At 46.4% G+C, this 24350-nt stretch overlaps 1 protein-coding gene across 1 annotated transcript in view; it reads right to left on the reverse strand.

Annotated features, from left to right (window-relative positions):
• Positions 1–21121, reverse strand: part of LOC134342446 (zinc transporter ZIP9-B-like) — a 57426-nt gene extending 36305 nt beyond the window's left edge. Inside the window, exon 1 of the mRNA XM_063040583.1 lies at positions 20767–21121. Coding sequence (XP_062896653.1) covers positions 20767–20862 — 96 coding nt within the window. The 5' untranslated portion in view covers positions 20863–21121. The remainder of the gene's footprint in view (positions 1–20766) is intronic.
• Positions 21122–24350: the final 3229 nt, after the last annotated feature.

A 24350-nucleotide genomic window follows, 5' to 3' on the forward strand; every position in this document is an offset into this window, starting at 1 on the left:
GTGTTATACAGCGTAACAGACTTGTCCCAATCAGTAATACACTGTGTTATACAGTGACTGACCTGTTCCCAATCAGTAATACACCGTGTTATACAGTGACAGACCTGTCCCAATGCAGTAATACACAGTGTTATACAGTGACAGACCTGTCCCACCAGTAATACACCGTGTTATACAGTGACAGGCCTGTCACCCAGTAATACACTGTCTTATACAGTGACAGACCTGTCCCAGCAGTAATACACCCGTGTTATACAGTGACAGACCTGTCCCAATGAGTAATACACCCATGTTATACAGTGACAGACCTGTCCCAATCAGTAATACACCATGTTATACAGTGACAGAACTGTCCCACCAGTAATACACCCGTGTTATACAGTGACAGACCTGTCCCAATCAGTAATACACCCATGTTATACAGTGACAGACCTGTCCCAATCAGTAATACACCATGTTATACAGTGACAGAACTGTCCCACCAGTAATACACCCGTGTTATACAGTGACAGAGGTGTCCCAATCAGTAATACACCCATGTTATACAGTGACAGACCTGTCCCAATCAGTAATACACCATGTTATACAGTGACAGACCTGTTCCAATCAGTAATACACCGTGTTGTCCTGTCCCAATCAGTAATACACCCGTGTTATACAGCGACAGACCTGTCCCACCAGTAATACACCGTATTATACAGTGACAGACCTGTCCCGATCAGTAATACACCCGTGTTGTACAGTGATAGACCTGCCCCAAGCAGTAATACACCGTATTATACAGTGACAGACCCGTCTCAATCAGTAATACATTCGTGTTATACAGTGACAGACCCGTCCGAATCAGTAATACACAGTGTTATACAGTAACAGACCTGTCCCACCAGTAATACACCGTGTTATACAGTGACAGGCCTGTCACCCAGTAATACACTGTCTTATAGAGTGACAGACCTCTCCCAGCAGTAATACACCCGTGTTATACCAATGTTATACAGTGACAGACCTGTCCCAATCAGTAATACACCCGTGTTATACAGTAACAGACCTGTCCCAATCAGTAATACACCATGTTATACAGTGACAGACCTGTCCCACCAGTAATACACCATGTTACACAGTGACAGAGCTGTCCCAATCAGTTATACACCTGTGTTATACAGTGACAGACCTGTCCCAATGAGTAATACACCCGTGTTATACAGTGACAGACCTGTCCCAATCAGTAATACACCCCTGTTATACAGTAACAGACCTGTCCCAATCCTTAATACACCGTGTTATACAGTGACAGACCTGTCCCAATGAGTAATACATCCGTGTTATACAGTGACAGACCCATCCCACCGGCAATACACCCGTGTTATACACTGACAGACCTGTCCCAATCAGTAATACAGCGTGTTATACAGTGACAGACCTGCCCCAATCAGTAATACACCGTTATACAGTGACAGACCTGTCCCAATCATTAATACACCCGTGTTGTACAGTGACAGACCTGTCCCAATCAGTAACACACCGTGTTATACAGTAACAGACCTGTCCGAATCAGAAATACACAGTGTTATACAGTGACAGACCCGTCCCAATCAGTAATACACACGTGTTTTACAGTGACAGACCTGTCCTACCAGTAATACACCCTTGTTATACGGTAACAGACTTGTCCCAATCAGTAACACACTGTGTTGTACAGTGACTGACCTGTTGCAATCAGTTATACACCGTGTTCTGCACTGAAAGACCTGTCCCAATGCGTAATACACCCATTTTATACAGTGACAGACCTGTCCCAATCAGTAATACTCCGTGTTATACAGTGACAGACCTGTCCCAATCAGTAACACACCGTGTTATACAGTAACAGACCTGTCCCACCAGTAATACACAGTGTTACACAGTGACAGACCTGTCCCAATCAGTAATACACCGTATTGTACAGTAACAGAGCTGTCCCACCAGTAATACACCGTGTTATACAGTGACAGGCCTGTCACCCAGTAATACACCGTCTTATACAGTGACAGACCTCTCCCAGCAGTAATACACCCGTGTTATACAGTGACAGACCTGTCCCAATGAGTAATACACCCATGTTATACAGTGACAGACCTGTCCCACCAGTAATACACCCGTGTTATACAGTGACAGAGGTGTCCCAATCAGTAATACACCCCTGTTATACAGTGACAGACCTGTCCCAATCCTTAATACACCGTGTTATACAGTGACTGACCTATCCCACCAGTAATACTCCCGTGTTATACAGTGACAGAGGTGTCCCAATCAGTTATACACCCATGTTATACAGTGACAGACCTGTCCCAATCAATAATACACCGTGTTATACAGTGACAGACCTCTCCCAATCAGTAATACACCGTGTTATAAAGTCACAGTCCTGTCCCAATCAGTAATATGCCCGTATTATACAGCGACAGACCTGTCCCACCAGTAATACACCGTATTGTACAGTGACAGACCTGTTCCAATCAGTAATACACCGTGTTGTCCTGTCCCAATCAGTAATACACCCGTGTTATACAGCGACAGACCTGCCCCAATCAGTAATACACCCGTGTTATACAGCGACAGACCTGCCCCAAGCAGTAATACACCGTATTATACAGTGACAGACCCGTCCCAATCAGTAATACATTCGTGTTATACAGTGACAGACCCGTCCGAATCAGTAATACACAGTGTTATACAGTGACAGACCTGTCCCACCAGTAATACACCGTGTTATACAGTGACAGGCCTGTCACCCAGTAATACACTGTCTTATACAGTGACAGACCTCTCCCAGCAGTAATACACCCGTGTTATACAGTGACAGACCTGTCCCAATGAGTAATACACCCATGTTATACAGTGACAGACCTGTCCCAATCAGTAATACACCCATGTTATACAGTGACAGACCTGTCCCAATCAGTAATACACCATGTTATACAGTGACAGAACTGTCCCACCAGTAATACACCCATGTTATACAGTGACAGACCTGTCCCAATGAGTAATACACCCGTGTTATACAGTGACAGACCCATCCCACCGGCAATACACCCGTGTTATACACTGACAGACCTGTCCCAATCCTTAATACACCGAGTTATACAGTAACAGACCTGTCCCAATCAGTAATACAGCGTGTTATACAGTGACAGACCTGTCCCAATCATTAATACACCCGTGTTGTACAGTGACAGACCTGTCCCAATCAGTAACACACCGTGTTATACAGTAACAGACCTGTCCGAATCAGAAATACACCGTGTTATACAGTGACAGACCCGTCCCAATCAGTAATACACACGTGTTTTACAGTGACAGACCTGTCCCACCAGTATTACACCCTTGTTATACGGTAACAGACTTGTCCCAATCAGTAACACACTGTGTTGTACAGTGACTGACCTGTTGCAATCAGTTATACACCGTGTTCTGCACTGAAAGACCTGTCCCAATGCGTAATACACCCATTTTATACAGTGACAGACCTGTCCCAATCAGTAATACACCGTGGTATACAGTGACAGGCCTGTCACCCAGTAATACACTGTCTTATACAGTGACAGACCTCTCCCAGCAGTAATACACCCGTGTTATACCAATGTTATACAGTGACAGACCTGTCCCAATGAGTAATACACCCATGTTATACAGTGACAGACCTGTCCCAATCAGTAATACACCATGTTATACAGTGACAGAACTGTCCCACCAGTAATACACCCATGTTACACAGTGACAGAGCTGTCCCAATCAGTTATACACCCGTGTTATACAGTGACAGACCTGTCCCAATGAGTAATACACCCGTGTTATACAGTGACAGACCCATCCCACTAGTAATACACCCCTGTTATACAGTGACAGACCTGTCCCAATCCTTAATACACCGTGTTATACAGTGACAGATCTATCCCACCAGTAATACACCCGTGTTATACAGTGAGACCTGTCCCAATCAGTAATACACCATGTTATACAGTGACAGAACTGTCCCACCAGTAATACACCCATGTTATACAGTGACAGAGCTGTCCCAATCAGTTATACACCCGTGTTATACAGTGACAGACCTGTCCCAATGAGTAATACACCGTGTTATACAGTGACAGAGGTGTCCCAATCAGTTATACACCCATGTTATACAGTGACAGACCTGTCCCAATCAACAATACACCGTGTTATACAGTGACAAACCTCTCCCAATCAGTAATACACCGTGTTATAAAGTCACTGTCCTGTCCCAATCAGTAATATGCCCGTATTATACAGCGACAGACCTGTCCCACCAGTAATACACCGTATTGTACAGTGACAGACCTGTTCCAATCAGTAATACACCGTGTTGTCCTGTCCCAATCAGTAATACACCCGTGTTATACAGCGACAGACCTGTCCCACCAGTAATACACCGTATTATACAGTGACAGACCTGTCCCGATCAGTAATACATTCGTGTTATACAGTGACAGGCCTGTCACCCAGTAATACACTGTCTTATACAGTGACAGACCTCTCCCTCCAGTAATACACCCGTGTTATACCAATGTTATACAGTGACAGACCTGTCCCAATCAGTAATACACCCGTGTTATACAGTGACAGACCTGTCCCAATCAGTAATACACCCGTGTTATACAGTAACAGACCTGTCCCAATCAGTAATACAGCGTGTTATACAGTGACAGACCTGTCCCAATCAGTAATACACCCGTGTTATACAGTGACAGACCTGTCCCAATGAGTAATACACCCGTGTTATACAGTGACAGACCCATCCCACCAGTAATACACCCCTGTTATACAGTGACAGACCTGTCCCAATCCTTAATACACCGTGTTATACAGTGACAGACCTGTCCCAATCAGTAATACACCCGTGTTATACAGTGACAGACCTGTCCCAATCAGTAACACACCGTGTTATACAGTAACAGACCTGTCCGAATCAGAAATACACCGTGTTATACAGTGACAGACCCGTCCCAATCAGTAATACACACGTGTTTTACAGTGACAGACCTGTCCCACCAGTAATACACCCTTGTTATACGGTAACAGACTTGTCCCAATCAGTAACACACTGTGTTGTACAGTGACTGACCTGTTGCAATCAGTTATACACCGTGTTCTGCACTGAAAGACCTGTCCCAATGCGTAATACACCCATTTTATACAGTGACAGACCTGTCCCAATCAGTAATACTCCGTGTTATACAGTGACAGACCTGTCCCAATCAGTAATACACCGTGTTATACAGTGACAGACCTGTCCCACCAGTAATACACCAGTGTTACACAGTGACAGACCTGTCCCCCAGTAATACACCGTTTATACAGTGACAGACCTGTCCCACAGTAATACACCGTGTTATACAGTGACAGCCTGTCCCCAGTAATACACCGTGTTATACAGTGACAGACCTCTCCCACAGTAATACACCCGTGTTATACAGTGACAGACCTGTCCCAATAGTAATACACCATGTTATACAGTGACAGAACTGTCCCACCAGTAATACACCCGTGTTATACAGTGACAGAGGTGTCCCAATCAGTTATACACCCATGTTATACAGTGACAGACCTGTCCCAATCAACAATACACCGTGTTATACAGTGACAGACCTATCCCACCAGTAATACACCCGTGTTATACAGTGACAGAGGTGTCCCAATCAGTTATACACCCATGTTATACAGTGACAGACCTGTCCCACCAGTAATACACCATGTTATACAGTGACAGACCTGTTCCAATCAGTAATACACCGTGTTGTCCTGTCCCAATCAGTAATACACCCGTGTTATACAGCGACAGACCTGCCCCAAGCAGTAATACACCGTATTATACAGTGACAGACCCGTCCCAATCAGTAATACATTCGTGTTATACAGTGACAGACCCGTCCCAATCAGTAATACATTCGTGTTATACAGTGACAGACCCGTCCGAATCAGTAATACACAGTGTTATACAGTGACAGACCTGTCCCACCAGTAATACACCGTGTTATACAGTGACAGGCCTGTCACCCAGTAATACACTGTCTTATACAGTGACAGACCTCTCCCAGCAGTAATACACCCGTGTTATACCAATGTTATACAGTGACAGACCTGTCCCAATCAGTAATACACCCGTGTTATACAGTGACAGACCTGTCCCAATCAGTAATACACCATGTTATACAGTGACAGAACTGTCCCACCAGTAATACACCCATGTTATACAGTGACAGACCTGTCCCAATGAGTAATACACCCGTGTTATACAGTGACAGACCCATCCCACCGGCAATACACCCGTGTTATACACTGACAGACCTGTCCCAATCCTTAATACACCGTGTTATACAGTAACAGACCTGTCCCAATCAGTAATACAGCGTGTTATACAGTGACAGACCTGTCCCAATCATTAATACACCCGTGTTGTACAGTGACAGACCTGTCCCAATCAGTAACACACCGTGTTATACAGTAACAGACCTGTCCGAATCAGAAATACACCGTGTTATACAGTGACAGACCCGTCCCAATCAGTAATACACACGTGTTTTACAGTGACAGACCTGTCCCACCAGTATTACACCCTTGTTATACGGTAACAGACTTGTCCCAATCAGTAACACACTGTGTTGTACAGTGACTGACCTGTTGCAATCAGTTATACACCGTGTTCTGCACTGAAAGACCTGTCCCAATGCGTAATACACCCATTTTATACAGTGACAGACCTGTCCCAATCAGTAATACACCGTGTTATACAGTGACAGGCCTGTCACCCAGTAATACACCGTCTTCTACAGTGACAGACCTGTCCCACCAGTAATACACCGTGGTATACAGTGACAGGCCTGTCACCCAGTAATACACTGTCTTATACAGTGACAGACCTCTCCCAGCAGTAATACACCCGTGTTATACCAATGTTATACAGTGACAGACCTGTCCCAATCAGTAATACACCCGTGTTATACAGTGACAGACCTGTCCCAATCAGTAATACACCATGTTATACAGTGACAGAACTGTCCCACCAGTAACACACCCATGTTACACAGTGACAGAGCTGTCCCAATGAGTAATACACCCGTGTTATACAGTGACAGACCTGTCCCAATGAGTAATACACCCGTGTTATACAGTGACAGACCCATCCCACTAGTAATACACCCCTGTTATACAGTGACAGACCTGTCCCAATCCTTAATACACCGTGTTATACAGTGACAGACCTATCCCACCAGTAATACACCCGTGTTATACAGTGAGACCTGTCCCAATCAGTAATACACCATGTTATACAGTGACAGAACTGTCTCACCAGTAATACACCCATGTTATACAGTGACAGAGCTGTCCCAATCAGTTATACACCCGTGTTATACAGTGACAGACCTGTCCCAATGAGTAATACACCCGTGTTATACAGTGACAGAGCTGTCCCAATCAGTTATACACCCGTGTTATACAGTAACAGACCTGTCCCAATCAGTAATACAGCGTGTTATACAGTGACAGACCTGTCCCAATCAGTAATACACCGTGTTATAAAGTCACTGTCCTGTCCCAATCAGTAATATGCCCGTATTATACAGCGACAGACCTGTCCCACCAGTAATACACCGTATTGTACAGTGACAGACCTGTTCCAATCAGTAATACACCGTGTTGTCCTGTCCCAATCAGTAATACACCCGTGTTATACAGCGACAGACCTGTCCCACCAGTAATACACCGTATTATACAGTGACAGACCTGTCCCGATCAGTAATACATTCGTGTTATACAGTGACAGGCCTGTCACCCAGTAATACACTGTCTTATACAGTGACAGACCTCTCCCAGCAGTAATACACCCGTGTTATACCAATGTTATACAGTGACAGACCTGTCCCAATCAGTAATACACCCGTGTTATACAGTGACAGACCTGTCCCAATCAGTAATACACCATGTTATACAGTGACAGAACTGTCCCACCAGTAATACACCCATGTTACACAGTGACAGAGCTGTCCCAATCAGTTATACACCCGTGTTATACAGTGACAGACCTGTCCCAATGAGTAATACACCCGTGTTATACAGTGACAGACCCATCCCACCAGTAATACACCCCTGTTATACAGTGACAGACCTGTCCCAATCCTTAATACACCGTGTTATACAGTGACAGAGCTGTCCCAATCAGTTATACACCCGTGTTATACACTGACAGACCTGTCCCAATCAGTAACACACCGTGTTATACAGTAACAGACCTGTCCGAATCAGAAATACACCGTGTTATACAGTGACAGACCCGTCCCAATCAGTAATACACATGTGTTTTACAGTGACAGACCTGTCCCACCAGTAATACACCCTTGTTATACGGTAACAGACTTGTCCCAATCAGTAACACACTGTGTTGTACAGTGACTGACCTGTTGCAATCAGTTATACACCGTGTTCTGCACTGAAAGACCTGTCCCAATGCGTAATACACCCATTTTATACAGTGACAGACCTGTCCCAATCAGTAATACTCCGTGTTATACATTGACAGACCTGTCCCAATCAGTAACACACAGTTTTATACAGTAACAGACCTGTCCCACCAGTAATACACAGTGTTACACAGTGACAGACCTGTCCCAATCAGTAATACACCGTATTGTACAGTGACAGACCTGTTCCAATCAGTTATACACCATGTTCTACAGTGATAGACCTGTCCCAATCAGTAATACACCCGTGTTATACAGTGACAGACCTGCCCCAATCAGTAATACACCGTGTTATACAGTGACAGGCCTGTCACCCAGTAATACACCGTCTTCTACAGTGACAGACCTGTCCCAATCAGTAATACACCCGTGTTATACAGTGACAGCCCGTCCCACCAGTAATACACGTGTGTTATACAGTGACAGACCTGTCCCAATCAGTAATACAGCGTGTTATACAGTGATAGACCTGCCCCAATCAGTAATACTCCGTGTTATACAGTGACAGACCTGTCCCAATCATTAATACACCCGTGTTGTACAGTGACAGACCTGTCCCAATCAGTAACACACCGTGTTATTCAGTGACAGACCTGTCCCAATCATTAATACACCCGTGTTGTACAGTGACAGACCTGCCCCAATCAGTAATACACCGTTTTACACAGTGACAGACCCGTCCCAATTAGTAATACATTCGTGTTATACAGTGACAGACCCGTCCGAATCAGTAATACACCGTGTTATACAGTAACAGACCTGTCCCACCAGTAATACACCGTGTTATACAGTGACAGGCCTGTCACCCAGTAATACACCGTCTTCTACAGTGACAGACCTCTCCCAGCAGTAATACACCCATGTTATACAGTGACACACCTATCCCAATGAGTAATACACCCGTGTTATACAGTGACAGACCTGTCCCAATCAGTAATACACCCGTGTTAAACAGTGACAGACCTGTCCCAATCAGTAACACACCGTGTTATACAGTAACAGACCTGTCCCACCAGTAATACACAGTGTTACACAGTGACAGACCTGTTCCAATCAGTTATACACCATGTTCTACAGTGATAGACCTGTCCCAATCAGTAATACACCCGTGTTATACAGTGACAGACCTGCCCCAATCAGTAATACACCGTGTTATACAGTGACAGACCTGTCCCAATCAGTAATACACCATGTTATACAGTGACAGAACTGTCCCACCAGTAATACACCCATGTTACACAGTGACAGAGCTGTCCCAATCAGTTATACACCCGTGTTATACAGTGACAGACCTGTCCCAATCAGTAATACACCATGTTATACAGTGACAGAACTGTCCCACCAGTAACACACCCATGTTACACAGTGACAGAGCTGTCCCAATGAGTAATACACCCGTGTTATACAGTGACAGACCTGTCCCAATGAGTAATACACCCGTGTTATACAGTGACAGACCCATCCCACTAGTAATACACCCCTGTTATACAGTGACAGACCTGTCCCAATCCTTAATACACCGTGTTATACAGTGACAGACCTATCCCACCAGTAATACACCCGTGTTATACAGTGAGACCTGTCCCAATCAGTAATACACCATGTTATACAGTGACAGAACTGTCTCACCAGTAATACACCCATGTTATACAGTGACAGAGCTGTCCCAATCAGTTATACACCCGTGTTATACAGTGACAGACCTGTCCCAATGAGTAATACACCCGTGTTATACAGTGACAGAGCTGTCCCAATCAGTTATACACCCGTGTTATACAGTAACAGACCTGTCCCAATCAGTAATACAGCGTGTTATACAGTGACAGACCTGTCCCAATCAGTAATACACCCGTGTTATACAGTGACAGACCTGTCCCAATCAGTAATACACCCGTGTTATACAGTGACAGACCTGTTCCAATCAGTAATACACCGTTATACAGTGACAGACCTGTCCCAATCATTAATACACCCGTGTTGTACAGTGACAGACCTGTCCCAATCAGTAACACACCGTGTTATACAGTAACAGACCTGTCCGAATCAGAAATACACCGTTTTATACAGTGATAGACCCGTCCCAATCAGTAATACACACGTGTTTTACAGTGACAGACCTGTCCCACCAGTAATACACCCTTGTTATACGGTAACAGACTTGTCCCAATCAGTAACACACTGTGTTGTACAGTGACTGACCTGTTGCAATCAGTTATACACCGTGTTCTGCACTGAAAGACCTGTCCCAATGCGTAATACACCCATTTTATACAGTGACAGTCCTGTCCCAATCAGTAATACTCCGTGTTATACATTGACAGACCTGTCCCAATCAGTAACACACAGTTTTATACAGTAACAGACCTGTCCCACCAGTAATACACAGTGTTACACAGTGACAGACCTGTCCCAATCAGTAATACACCGTATTGTACAGTGACAGACCTGTTCCAATCAGTTATACACCATGTTCTACAGTGATAGACCTGTCCCAATCAGTAATACACCCGTGTTATACAGTGACAGACCTGCCCCAATCAGTAATACACCGTGTTATACAGTGACAGGCCTGTCACCCAGTAATACACCGTCTTCTACAGTGACAGACCTGTCCCAATCAGTAATACACCCGTGTTATACAGTGACAGCCCGTCCCACCAGTAATACACGTGTGTTATACAGTGACAGACCTGTCCCAATCAGTAATACAGCGTGTTATACAGTGATAGACCTGCCCCAATCAGTAATACTCCGTGTTATACAGTGACAGACCTGTCCCAATCATTAATACACCCGTGTTGTACAGTGACAGACCTGTCCCAATCAGTAACACACCGTGTTATTCAGTGACAGACCTGTCCCAATCATTAATACACCCGTGTTGTACAGTGACAGACCTGCCCCAATCAGTAATACACCGTTTTACACAGTGACAGACCCGTCCCAATTAGTAATACATTCGTGTTATACAGTGACAGACCCGTCCGAATCAGTAATACACCGTGTTATACAGTAACAGACCTGTCCCACCAGTAATACACCGTGTTATACAGTGACAGGCCTGTCACCCAGTAATACACCGTCTTCTACAGTGACAGACCTCTCCCAGCAGTAATACACCCATGTTATACAGTGACACACCTATCCCAATGAGTAATACACCCGTGTTATACAGTGACAGACCTGTCCCAATCAGTAATACACCCGTGTTAAACAGTGACAGACCTGTCCCAATCAGTAACACACCGTGTTATACAGTAACAGACCTGTCCCACCAGTAATACACAGTGTTACACAGTGACAGACCTGTTCCAATCAGTTATACACCATGTTCTACAGTGATAGACCTGTCCCAATCAGTAATACACCCGTGTTATACAGTGACAGACCTGCCCCAATCAGTAATACACCGTGTTATACAGTGACAGACCTGTCCCAATCAGTAATACACCATGTTATACAGTGACAGAACTGTCCCACCAGTAATACACCCATGTTACACAGTGACAGAGCTGTCCCAATCAGTTATACACCCGTGTTATACAGTGACAGACCTGTCCCAATGAGTAATACACCCGTGTTATACAGTGACAGACCCATCCCACTAGTAATACACCCCTGTTATACAGTGACAGACCTGTCCCAATCCTTAATACACCGTGTTATACAGTGACAGACCTATCCCACCAGTAATACACCCGTGTTATACAGTGAGACCTGTCCCAATCAGTAATACACCATGTTATACAGTGACAGACCTGTCCCACCAGTAATACACAGTGTTACACAGTGACAGACCTGTCCCAATCAGTAATACACCGTATTGTACAGTGACAGACCTGTTCCAATCAGTTATACACCATGTTCTACAGTGATAGACCTGTCCCAATCAGTAATACACCCGTGTTATACAGTGACAGACCTGCCCCAATCAGTAATACACCCGTGTTTTACAGTGACAGACCTGCCCCAATCAGTAATACACCGTGTTATACAGTGACAGACCTGTCCCAATCAGTAATACACCATGTTATACAGTGACAGAACTGTCCCACCAGTAATACACCCATGTTACACAGTGACAGAGCTGTCCCAATCAGTTATACACCCGTGTTATACAGTGACAGACCTGTCCCAATGAGTAATACACCCGTGTTATACAGTGACAGACCTGTCCCAATGAGTAATACACCCGTGTTATACAGTGACAGACCCATCCCACTAGTAATACACCCCTGTTATACAGTGACAGACCTGTCCCAATCCTTAATACACCGTGTTATACAGTGACAGACCTATCCCACCAGTAATACACCCGTGTTATACAGTGAGACCTGTCCCAATCAGTAATACACCATGTTATACAGTGACAGACCTGTCCCACCAGTAATACACAGTGTTACACAGTGACAGACCTGTCCCAATCAGTAATACACCGTATTGTACAGTGACAGACCTGTTCCAATCAGTTATACACCATGTTCTACAGTGATAGACCTGTCCCAATCAGTAATACACCCGTGTTATACAGTGACAGACCTGCCCCAATCAGTAATACACCCGTGTTTTACAGTGACAGACCTGCCCCAATCAGTAATACACCGTGTTATACAGTGACAGGCCTGTCACCCAGTAATACACCCGTGTTATACAGTGACAGACCTGCCCCAATCAGTAATACACCCGTGTTTTACAGTGACAGACCTGCCCCAATCAGTAATACACCGTGTTATACAGTGACAGGCCTGTCACCCAGTAATACACCGTCTTCTACAGTGACAGACCTGTCCCAATCAGTAATACACCCGTGTTATACAGTGGCAGCCCGTCCCACCAGTAATACACGTGTGTTATACAGTGACAGACCTGTCCCAATCAGTAATACAGCGTGTTATACAGTGATAGACCTGCCCCAATCAGTAACACACCGTGTTATTCAGTGACAGACCTGTCCCACCAGTAATACACCGTGTTATACAGTGACAGGCCTGTCACCCAGTAATACACCGTCTTCTACAGTGACAGACCTCTCCCAGCAGTAATACACCCATGTTATACAGTGACACACCTATCCCAATGAGTAATAGACCCGTGTTATACAGTGACAGACCTGTCCCAATCAATAATACACCATGTTATACAGTGAAAGACCTGCCCCACCAGTAATACACCCACGTTATACACTGACAGACCCATCCCATTCAGTACTACACCCGAGTTATACAGTGACAGACCTGTCCCACCAGTAATACACCCTTTCATACAGTGACAGACCTGTCCCAATCAGTAATACACCGTGTTAAACAGTGACAGACCCGTCCCAAGCAGTAATACACCGTGTTATACAGTAACAGACCCGTCCCAATCAGTAATACACCGTGTTATACAGTAACAGACCTGTCCGAATCAGTAATACACCGTGTTAAACAGTGACAGACCTGTCCCAATCAGTAATACACCGTGTTATACAGTAACAGACTCGTCCCAATCAGTAATACACCGTGTTATACAGTGACATACCCGTCCGAATCAGTAATACACCGTGTTCTACAGTGACAGACTCGTCCCAATCAGTAATACACCGTGTTATACAGTAACAGACCTGTCCCACCAGTAATACACCGTGCTATACAGTGACAGGCCTGTCACCCAGTAATAAACCGTCCTATACAGTGACAGACCTCTCCCAGCAGTAATACTCCCGTGTTACACAGTGACAGACCTGTCCTAATCAGTAATACACCGTGTTATACAGTGACAGACCCGTCCCAATCAGTAATACACCGTGTTATACAGTAACAGACTCGTCCCAATCAGTAATACGCCGTGTTATACAGTGACATACCCGTCCGAATCAGTAATACACCGTGTTCTACAGTGACAGACTCATCCCAATCAGTAATACACCGTGCTATACAGTGACAGGCCTGTCACCCAGTAATAAACCGTCCTATACAGTGACAGACCTCTCCCAGCAGTAATACACCCATGTTACACAGTGACAGACCCATCCCACCAGTAATACACTGTGTTATACAGTGACAGACCTGTCCCACTAGTAATACACCATGTTGTAGAGTGACAGTCCTGTCCCACCAGTAATACTTGGTGTTATACAGTGACAGAGCTGTCCCAATCAGTAATACACCCGTGTTATACAGTGACAGACCTGTCCCAATCAGTAACACACCCGTGTTATACAGTGACAGACCGCTCCCAATCAATAATACACCATGTTATACAGTGACAGACCTGCCCCAATTAGTAATAAACCCGTGTTATACAGTGATAGAGCTGTCCCCACCAGTACTGTACACCAGTGTTATACAGTGATAGAGCTGTCCCCACCAGTACTGTACCCGTGCGATACAGTGATAGAGCTGTCCCCACCAGTACTGTACCCGTGTTATACAATGATAGAGCTGTCCCCACCAGTACTGTACCCGTGCGATACAGTGATAGAGCTGTCCCCACCAGTACTGTACCCGTTATACAGTGATAGAGATGTCCCCACCAGTACAGTACCCGTGTTATACAGTGATAGAGCTGTCCCCACCAGTACTGTACCCGTGTTATACAGTGATAAAGCTGTCCCCACCAGTACTGTACCCATTTTATACAGAGATAGAGCAGTCCCCACCAGTACTGTACCCATTTTATACAGAGATAGAGCAGTCCCCACCAGTACTGTATCCGTGTTATACAGTGATAGAGCTGTCCCCACCAGTACTGTACCCGTGTTATACAATGATAGAGCTGTCCCCACCAGTACTGTACCCGTGTTATACAGTGATAGAGCTGTCCCCACCAGTACTGTACCCGTGTTATACAGTGATAGAGCTGTCCCCACCAGTACTGTACCCGTGTTATACAATGATAGAGCTGTCCCCACCAGTACTGTACCCGTGCGATACTGTGATAGAGCTGTCCCCACCAGTACTGTACCCGTGTTATACAATGATAGAGCTGTCCCCACCAGTACTGTACCCGTGCGATACAGTGATAGAGATGTCCCCACCAGTACAGTACCCGTGTTACACAATGATAGAGCTGTCCCCACCAGTACTGTACCCATGTTATATAGTGATAGAGCTGTCCCCACCAGTACTGTACCCGTGTTATATAGTGATAGAGCAGTCCCCACCAGTACTGTACCCGTGTTATACAGTGATAGAGCTGTGCCCACCAGTACTGTACCCTAGTGTTAAACAGTAATAGAGCTGTCCCCACCAGTACTGTACCCCAGTGTTATACAGTGATACAGCTGTCCCCACCAGTACTGTACCCGTGTTATACAGTGATAGAGCTGTCCCCACCAGTACTGTACCCCAGTGTTATACAGTGATAGAGCTGTCCCCACCAGTACTGTACCCCAGTGTTATACAGTGATAGAGCTGTCCCCACCAGTACTGTACCCGTGTTATACAGTCATAGAGCTGTCCCCACCAGTACTGTACCCATGTTATACAGTTATAGAGCTGTCCCCACCAGTACTGTTCCCCAGTGTTATACAGTGATAGAGCTGTCCCCACCAGTACTGTACCCCAGTGTTATACAGTCATAGAGCTGTCCCCACCAGTACTGTACCCATGTTATACAGTTATAGAGCTGTCCCCACCAGTACTGTTCCCCAGTGTTATACAGTGATAGAGCTGTCCCCACCAGTACTGTACCCCAGTGTTATACAGTGATAGAGATGTTCCCACCAGTACTGTATCCGTGTTATACAGTGATAGAGCTGTCCCCACCAGTACTGTACCCGTGTTATACAGTCATAGAGCTGTCCCCACCAGTACTGTACCCCAGTGTAATACAGTTATAGAGCTGTCCCCACCAGTACTGTTCCCCAGTGTTATACAGTGATAGAGCTGTCCTCACCAGTACTGTGTCCATGTTATACAGTGATAGAGCTGTCCCCACCAGTACTGTTCCCCAGTGTTATACAGTGATAGAGCTGTCCTCACCAGTACTGTGTCCATGTTATACAGTGATAGAGCTGTCCCCACCGGTACTGTACCCCAGTGTTAAACAGTGAAAGAGCAGTTACCACCAGTTCTGTACCCCAGAGTTATACAGTGATAGACCTGTCCGGACCAGTACTGTATCCATATTATACAGTGATAGAGCTGTCACCACCATTACTGTATCCGTGTTATACAGTGATAGAGCTGTCCCCACCAGTACTGTACCCGTGTTATACAGTCATAGAGCTGTCCCCACCAGTACTGTACCCGTGTTATACAGTCATAGAGCTGTCCCCACCAGTACTGTACTCCAGTGTTATACAGTTATAGAGCTGTCCCCACCAGTACTGTTCCCCAGTGTTATACAGTGATAAAGCTGTCACCACCATTACTGTACCCGTGTTATACAGTGATAGAGCTGTCCCCACCAGTACTGTACCCCAGTGTTAAACTGTGATAGAGCTGTCCCCACCAGTACTGTTACCCAGTGTTAAACAGTAATAGAGCTGTCCCCACCAGTACTGTACCCCAGTGTTATACAGTGATAGAGCTGTCCACACCAGTACTGTACCCCAGTGTTATCCAGTGATAGAGCTGTCCCCACCAGTACTGTACCCATGTTATACAGTGATATAGCTGTCCACACCAGTACTGTACCCGTGTTATCCAGTGATAGAGCTGTCCCTACCAGTACTGTACCCGTGTTATCCAGTGATAGAGCTGTCCCCACCAGTACTGTTCCCCAGTGTTAAACAGTGATAGAGCTGTCCCCACCAGTACTGTACCCTAGTGTTAAACAGTAATAGAGCTGTCCCCACCAGTACTGTAACCGTGTTATATAGTGATAGAGCTGTCCTCACCAGTACTGTACCCCAGTGTTATACAGTGATAGAGCTGTCCACACCAGTACTGTACCCCAGTGTTATACAGTGATAGAGCTGTCCTCACCAGTACTGTACCCGTGTTATACAGTGATAGAGCTGTCGACAGCAGTACTGTAACCCAGTGTTATACAGTGATATAGCTGTCCCTACCAACACAGATCTGTCCTCTGGTGTACTATATTCACGTGTTATACAGCGACAAACCCGTCCCCACCTGTACATTGAAATCAGAGTGTGACAGGAGCGCTAAACTGTGTTATACTTGAAATTCAGCAAAATCAAGATGGCTGGAGGGACAGGCATTATTGAGGATGCAGGGAGTCTGCAGAAGGACTTGGACAGACGAGGAGAACGAGCATAGAAGTGGCAGATGGGAGACAGTGATGGGAAGTGCACATTGCAGAAGGAATGAGAGCATATCCTGTTTTCTAAATGGGGAGTAATTTCAGAAACTTGAGGTGTAAAGGGACTCGGGAGTCCTTAGTGCAGGATTCCCTAAAAGTTAACTTGCAGGTTGAGTTGGTAGTAAGGAAGGCATTAATTTCCAGAGGACTAGGATATGTAAGTAAGGATGTAATTTTGAGGTTTTTTAGGCATTGGTCAGAAGTATCATGAGCAGCTTTGGGCCCCATATGTGCTGGCACAGGAAGAGAGTCCTGAGATAGTTTATAAGAATGATCTCAGGAATGAAAGGGTTAATATATGATAAGCGTTTGATGGTTTAGAACAATGACGTGAGATCTCTCCAAACATTGAAAGGCCTGGATCGAGTGAATGTGGAGAGGATGTTTCCAGTAGTGGGAAAGTCTTAGACCAGAGGGCAAAGCCTCAGGATGTCTTAGAACAGAAATGGGGATAAATTTTTTAGCCAGAGGGCAGGAGATCTATGGAATTCATTACTGCAGCTGGTTGTGGAGGACAAGTCATTGAGTATATTTAAAGCAGAGGTTGACAGATTCTTGATTAGTAGATGCCATAGATTAAGAAAAGAAGGCAGGAGAGCGAAAATCAGTCAGGCATGGTCAAGTGGCAGAGCAAACTCAATGAAATGAACGGCCTAATTCTGTTCCTGTGTCCTATGATCTCACAGCCACCACGCGATTTCTTCCATAAATGTACTCAAGTCACACTGTGCAGAAACTCGACCTCGGCCACACAGTCTGGCCTCCAGGATAACCTGTAGTGCGTGCTTCACTTCCTGATACCACAAGTTTCTCCCACCACTTACAGGGCAAGGGGAGGAGCAGTTTTATACACTGAGCAGAAAAGGCCCTGAGGGAGCGGCGGAGAGTCGTCAAGGCTGGCACTGTCATGATGGGCCGAAGAGCCTGTTTCCCTGCTGTTTGGCTCAGTGAGGATGAAGGCACAATACAGCACCGAAAGAGGCCCTTCCACACAAGATGCCTGCCTGAGCTAATCGCATTTGCTCACATGAGGCTCATATCCCTCTCTAAACCTTTCCTATCCAGGTACAGTACTTATCCAACTGTCTTTTCAGCATTGTAACTGTACCCACGTCTATCACTTGCCGCTTACTCCATAGACAGTACACACCGTTCTGTATGCAAAAGTCCCCCAAATATTTCCCAAATTGCAACAGAACACCGCATACTCATCCAAGTTAAATTCTATCTGCCAGTCTCCAGTTGATCTAGATGCTGATGTAACTTTAGACAAACTTCTTCACTGCAATACACACAAAATGCTGGAGGAGCTCAGTTGCCTGGATCAGAGGGTACACACTGTAAGAAGAGTTTGAACAACCCCAGTTTGTAGGTCGGAATCATTTTCCAGGGTCAAAATGTCTAATACCAGAGGGCATGCATTTGAGGTGGGGGGTGGCGGGGGTAAGTTTAAGGGCGATGTGCAGGGCAGGTTCTTTTGCAGCAGGGTTGATGGGTGCCTGGTATGGGCTGCCCAGGGGTGGTGGTGGAGGTGGAGGTGGAGGTAGATATGATAGGGACTGTTAGATAGATGCATATGCAAGAAAAGAAGATATAGCTCATGTGCTGGCACAAGAGATCCAGTTGAATTCAGTGTTGTACTCGTGAGCCAAAGGGCCTATTCCTGTGTTGTACGATGATCAAATGGTCTTTTTCCCCCACTGATAGGCCAGAGGCTGGGCCAGTGACTCATCTCCTGATTACATCAGACATCCCACCCTGCAAACACTCATTTCAGGGAGGTAGCATCATCAATTTGCGGGAGACTTCCGGGAGAGGTGGGATGTCTGCAATAGAGTAGCTCCTGAGCAGCTAGCCAGCTAGTTTAAATAACGTTAGCTATGCTAATGAATGAATGATGCCTGTTAAACTCACCTCAACACGTCTTTTACATTGTAACCCACCGTGGGCAATAGAAAAGTCACTGTTGCAAACAGTGCAGCGAGCAACACTGTCATTATTTTTGACTCCTATTAGGCAGGGGTACACTTTAGTGTAGTCGGGGGTGACGTACGTTTTACATTTTTTTGGAACACTCTGCCATGACACGCTCTCTCTCGCTTTCTCTCGCTCGCTCTCAAATAAATTGATTTCCGTGATATAATTTGCAGGTATCAGGGAGCCACTACTCATATGTGAGAGACTCCCGGAACTTCCGGGAGAGGTGGGATATCTGCTACATCTACCTTCACAACACATTCCCCTGGCCTGTAGGAGTTCAGCTCCACCAACAGTCAGTAAGCTCAACACCCTCCAAGACAGACTTGACACCACCCTACACATTCACACCCTCCACCACCAGCCCACACTGACTGTTGTATGGACCATCTACAAATAACTGCATTCACTACTCCCACAGCAGCTCCCAAATCCACTATCTCTATCACCAAAAACAATGGCAGCTGGTGCAGGAGAACACCACCACCCATAGGTTCCCCTCCAAGTCACACACCATCCTGACTTGGAAAACTTTCGCCGTTTCTTCACTGTCACTGTTCTAAACTCGAGAACTCCCCAACAACACTACGTAAACGCCCTTACCAGGACTGCAGGGCTTCAAGGCAGCAGCTCACCCCGCCTTCTCAGGGGCAGGGGGCAGTGAGCAGCGGCCAGCAAATGCTGGACTTGTCATAAAAAAATCACAACTGCGGAAAGAGGTCGTTCGATTGAGCATTGTCCCGTGGCAACGGGCGGAGACAGGGCGAAAGTGGCGCAGCAAAGCAGTAAGACGACCCTTTGCGGGCACCGTTATGCCCCGTGGCACTAACCAGAGCCTGGTCGAATCACGTCCAAGTTTCCACAGCGAGGATACAATGGAGTCCAATTAATGGTCCACTTCTGGGACTATATACGATAGAGCCTGGCCATTGAAACGAGTCCCGCTAACCTCTGGAAAGTATCACCTTACATAGAGAACAAAAGTCGCTTTAAGGAGAGCGCAGTAGTGGCTCGGACTCACCTCAGGCAGTCTGATGACCAGCGGGATGAGTCCCAGCAGCAGGGAGCCCCCGAACATGGCCAACGACAGCAGAATGATGCTGATGGCCCCGTCCATTGCATCTAGGGCGCAGCACAGCCTCCGTTACCCCGGCACCGAGCCCGGAGCAGATAGACCGCCGCTCCGCTATCCCCGCACAGAACTCGGAGCAGACAGACAGCGCTCCGCTACCCCCACAGCGAGCCCGAAACAGACAGACCGCCACTCCTCTCCATCCCCTTCTCCGCCCAAACTCTCGGAAAGTTTTCAACTTTAGACCATCCACGTCGCCCGGTAGAAAGTCGCGGAACCGCCCTCCCCCTCATGGACCTGCCCCCAGCGGCAGAGCGGGGAACTGCAGGGACCTGCCCCCAGCGGCAGATCGAGAAACTGCAGGGTCCTTGCCCCTAGCGGCGGATGGAGGAACTGCAGGGACCTGCCCCAGCGGCAGAGCGGGGAACTGCAGGGACCTGGCCCCAGCGGCAGATCGAGAAACTGCAGGGTCCTTGCCCCTAGCGGCGGATGGAGGAACTGCAGGGACCTGCCCCAGCGGCGGAGGGGGACTGCCCCCAGTGGTGGAGAGGGGAACTGCAGGGACCCTGCCCCCCCCCCAGTGGTGGAGAGGGGAACTGCAGGGACCCTGCCTCCAAATGGCGGAGCATGGCAACTGCAGGGACGCTCCCCCAGCGGCGGAGGGGGAAACTGTCCCTGGTGGGCAATACTCTTTCCTTCCTCCACCTTCTCCATCTGCCCATCACCCACCCCTTCCCCATTACTCCCTTCTGCCCTCATTTCGCTCCCTTTATTTCCTGCTCCACCATTCTCTCCGATCATTATCTTCTGCCCTTTGTCACCTCCACCTGTTCCCTCCTAGTTTCCATCTCTATTCATCACTTAACCCCTGCAACCCCTCACTTGTATCCATCCATGACCTGCCAGCTCCTGCTACAGCCCTTTATACTGTCTACATTTATCTGTGCCTTGGGGTATCATAGCGGTTAGCACAACACCTTACAGTACCAGTGACTCGGGTTCAATTCCTGTCGCTGTCTGTATGGAGTTTCTACGTTCTCCCCATGACCATGTGGTCCTTATGGTGCAAAGACATATCGATTGGTCAGTTAATTGGTCACTGTAAATTGTCCATGACTAGGCTGGGGTTAAATCGGGGGTTGCTTGCCAGCAGGGCTCGAAGAGCCTATTCCACTCCGTCTCTCAATAAATAAATAAACACAGTGATCAAAGACCCCACACACCCTCTTCTACTGCCCCCAACCCCAATCAGACAGGAGATGCAACAGTCTGACAATATATAACACTAAGCTCAGGGACAGCTTCTATTCTGCTATTTTAAGACTAATGAACAGCCCCACTAAGGACTTGTGACCATGATATTGTACTCAGAATCTACCTTGTTAATGATGGTCTTGCACCTCGTCTACCTGCACTGCAGCTTCTCTGTAACTATCATACCGTATTTTCCCCTGTCTTACCTCGATGCACTGTTGTAACTAAATTACCTGTATGGATGGTATGCAAAACAAGGTGGTTTTTTTGGCTTTATCTTGGTACACGTGGCAATAGTAAACCAATCTATAATATTTATTTACTTACCAGCAATCTTCCATCTGCCTTTCCGTCCTGATGAAAGACCTTGGCCCGGAATGTCAACTGTCCACTTTTCTACACAGATGCTGCCTGACCCACTGAGCTTCTGCAGCATTTCTTGTATTCCAGCATCTGAAGTCTCTTGTGTTTTCTTGCATTCCTGTCGCAACACAAGCTGCTGGAGATACTCAGAGAGCGGAGCAGTGGCTGTGGAGAGAAAGAGCAGTTGACATTTTGTGCTGTCAACTGCCCATTTCTCTCCGAAGACACTGCTCCACCTGTTGAGATCCACCAATGCCACATGTGTCCCTTCCATGGCTGCACTTCTCACTGTCAAAATAATGAAAAACCCGATGCACCCTGGACCATATCTCTTCCTCCCCTCCCACAAAAGCCTGAAAGCACGCACCAGCAGGCTCCAGGACAGCTTCTCTCCCGCCATTTATCCTCAGTATGATAAAATTCACTCAGCCTCGTACCGTTTGACCCTCAAGGAGCAATGCCTCAAAACGCGGTATCCATCATTAAGGACCCCCACCATGTAGGTTCTCACTGTTACCATCAGGAAAGAGGTACAGGAGCCTGAAGGCACACACACAGCGACTCAGGACCAGCTTCTTTCCCTCGGCCATCAGATTTCTGAATGAATGATGAACCCATGAACACTACCACACTACTTTTTTATTTCTATCTTTGCACTACCTATTTTCCATAATCACATTCTGTAATTCAGTTTGTTTTTCAATTTTGATGTATCACATCGTACTGCTGCCACAAAGACAACAAATGTCACGGCTTATGCAGGTGATACTAAACCTGATTCTGATTCAGACTGTCGCTCACGCCCATTGCAGTTCCATTCTGTGCCTCTGGGATGCGCTCTCTCCCCTGTCTGCAGCTCCCCCCCCCCACCCCCGCCACTGAGGGTCACATCACCTGAAACCAGGAATTCCATCCATACCAAAGAGGTGGTGTTGTTATGAGGGCGAGACTGTGCAGGATATTAACACTTAACACACCTAAGGTAAAACAAGATCCAATGGGAAATGTAGTCCATCTGTGGCTGACAGAAGAATCATCAAAAGAAAAGGCTTATCAAATTGCTGGAAAGAGCAGTAAATCAGTGGATTAAGGACAGTGATTAGTGAATGACCAGAATATTGATAATGAAGGGCAGGTTCAAACAATTAAAACAGATTGTGAGCTTCAGACACAGGGGAAAATATAATCAAGACAATAGAAAGACTGAACAAATCCTTTACATCAATCTTCATGGACAAAACTGCCAGACACCCAAAGAACCAAGGGAATAAGAAGTTTAATTCCAATAATGCGAGATGGAAGTGTTGAATTTTGGGAAGAGAATGGAGGATAGGACTTTCACAGTGAATGGAGAGTGATGTAGAACAGAAGAGTACAAGTACAAGGCTCCCTGCAAGTGGCATCACAGGCAGACAGGGTGGTGAAGAAGGCATGGGCACACTGGACTTCTTCAGTCAGAGCACGTTGTCACATTGCAGTTGTACAAGATGTTGGTGCAACTCCATCTGGAACATTGTGTTCAGGTTTGTCCACCTTACTCTGGGAAAGCTGGAAAGAATGTAGAGGAGATTACGAGGATGGGGCCAGGACTCGAGGGAGTGTGTTCTGGAGAGAGCTTGAGCAGGTTGGGATTTCTTTCATTGGAGTGCAAGAGAACGGTGGAAGGGGCTGATCTGATCGAGGGTATGGAATCGCGAGAGACAGTGATGGTGTTAATGCACACAGTCTTTTTCCCAGGGTTGGGGAACCATGAACTAGAGGGCATAGGTGAGAGGGGAAAGATATTAATAGATCCCAAGGGACAACATTTTCACCAAGAGGGTGGTCAGCATCTGGAATGGGCAGCCTGAGGGAGTGACTAAGGCAGGTACGTTACATTTAAAAGACAGTTGGATAAGTACCATAAGACCAAAAGA

This window comes from Mobula hypostoma, chromosome 2 (genome assembly GCF_963921235.1).
Source record: "Mobula hypostoma chromosome 2, sMobHyp1.1, whole genome shotgun sequence".
Classification (NCBI taxonomy): Eukaryota; Metazoa; Chordata; class Chondrichthyes; order Myliobatiformes; family Myliobatidae; genus Mobula; species Mobula hypostoma.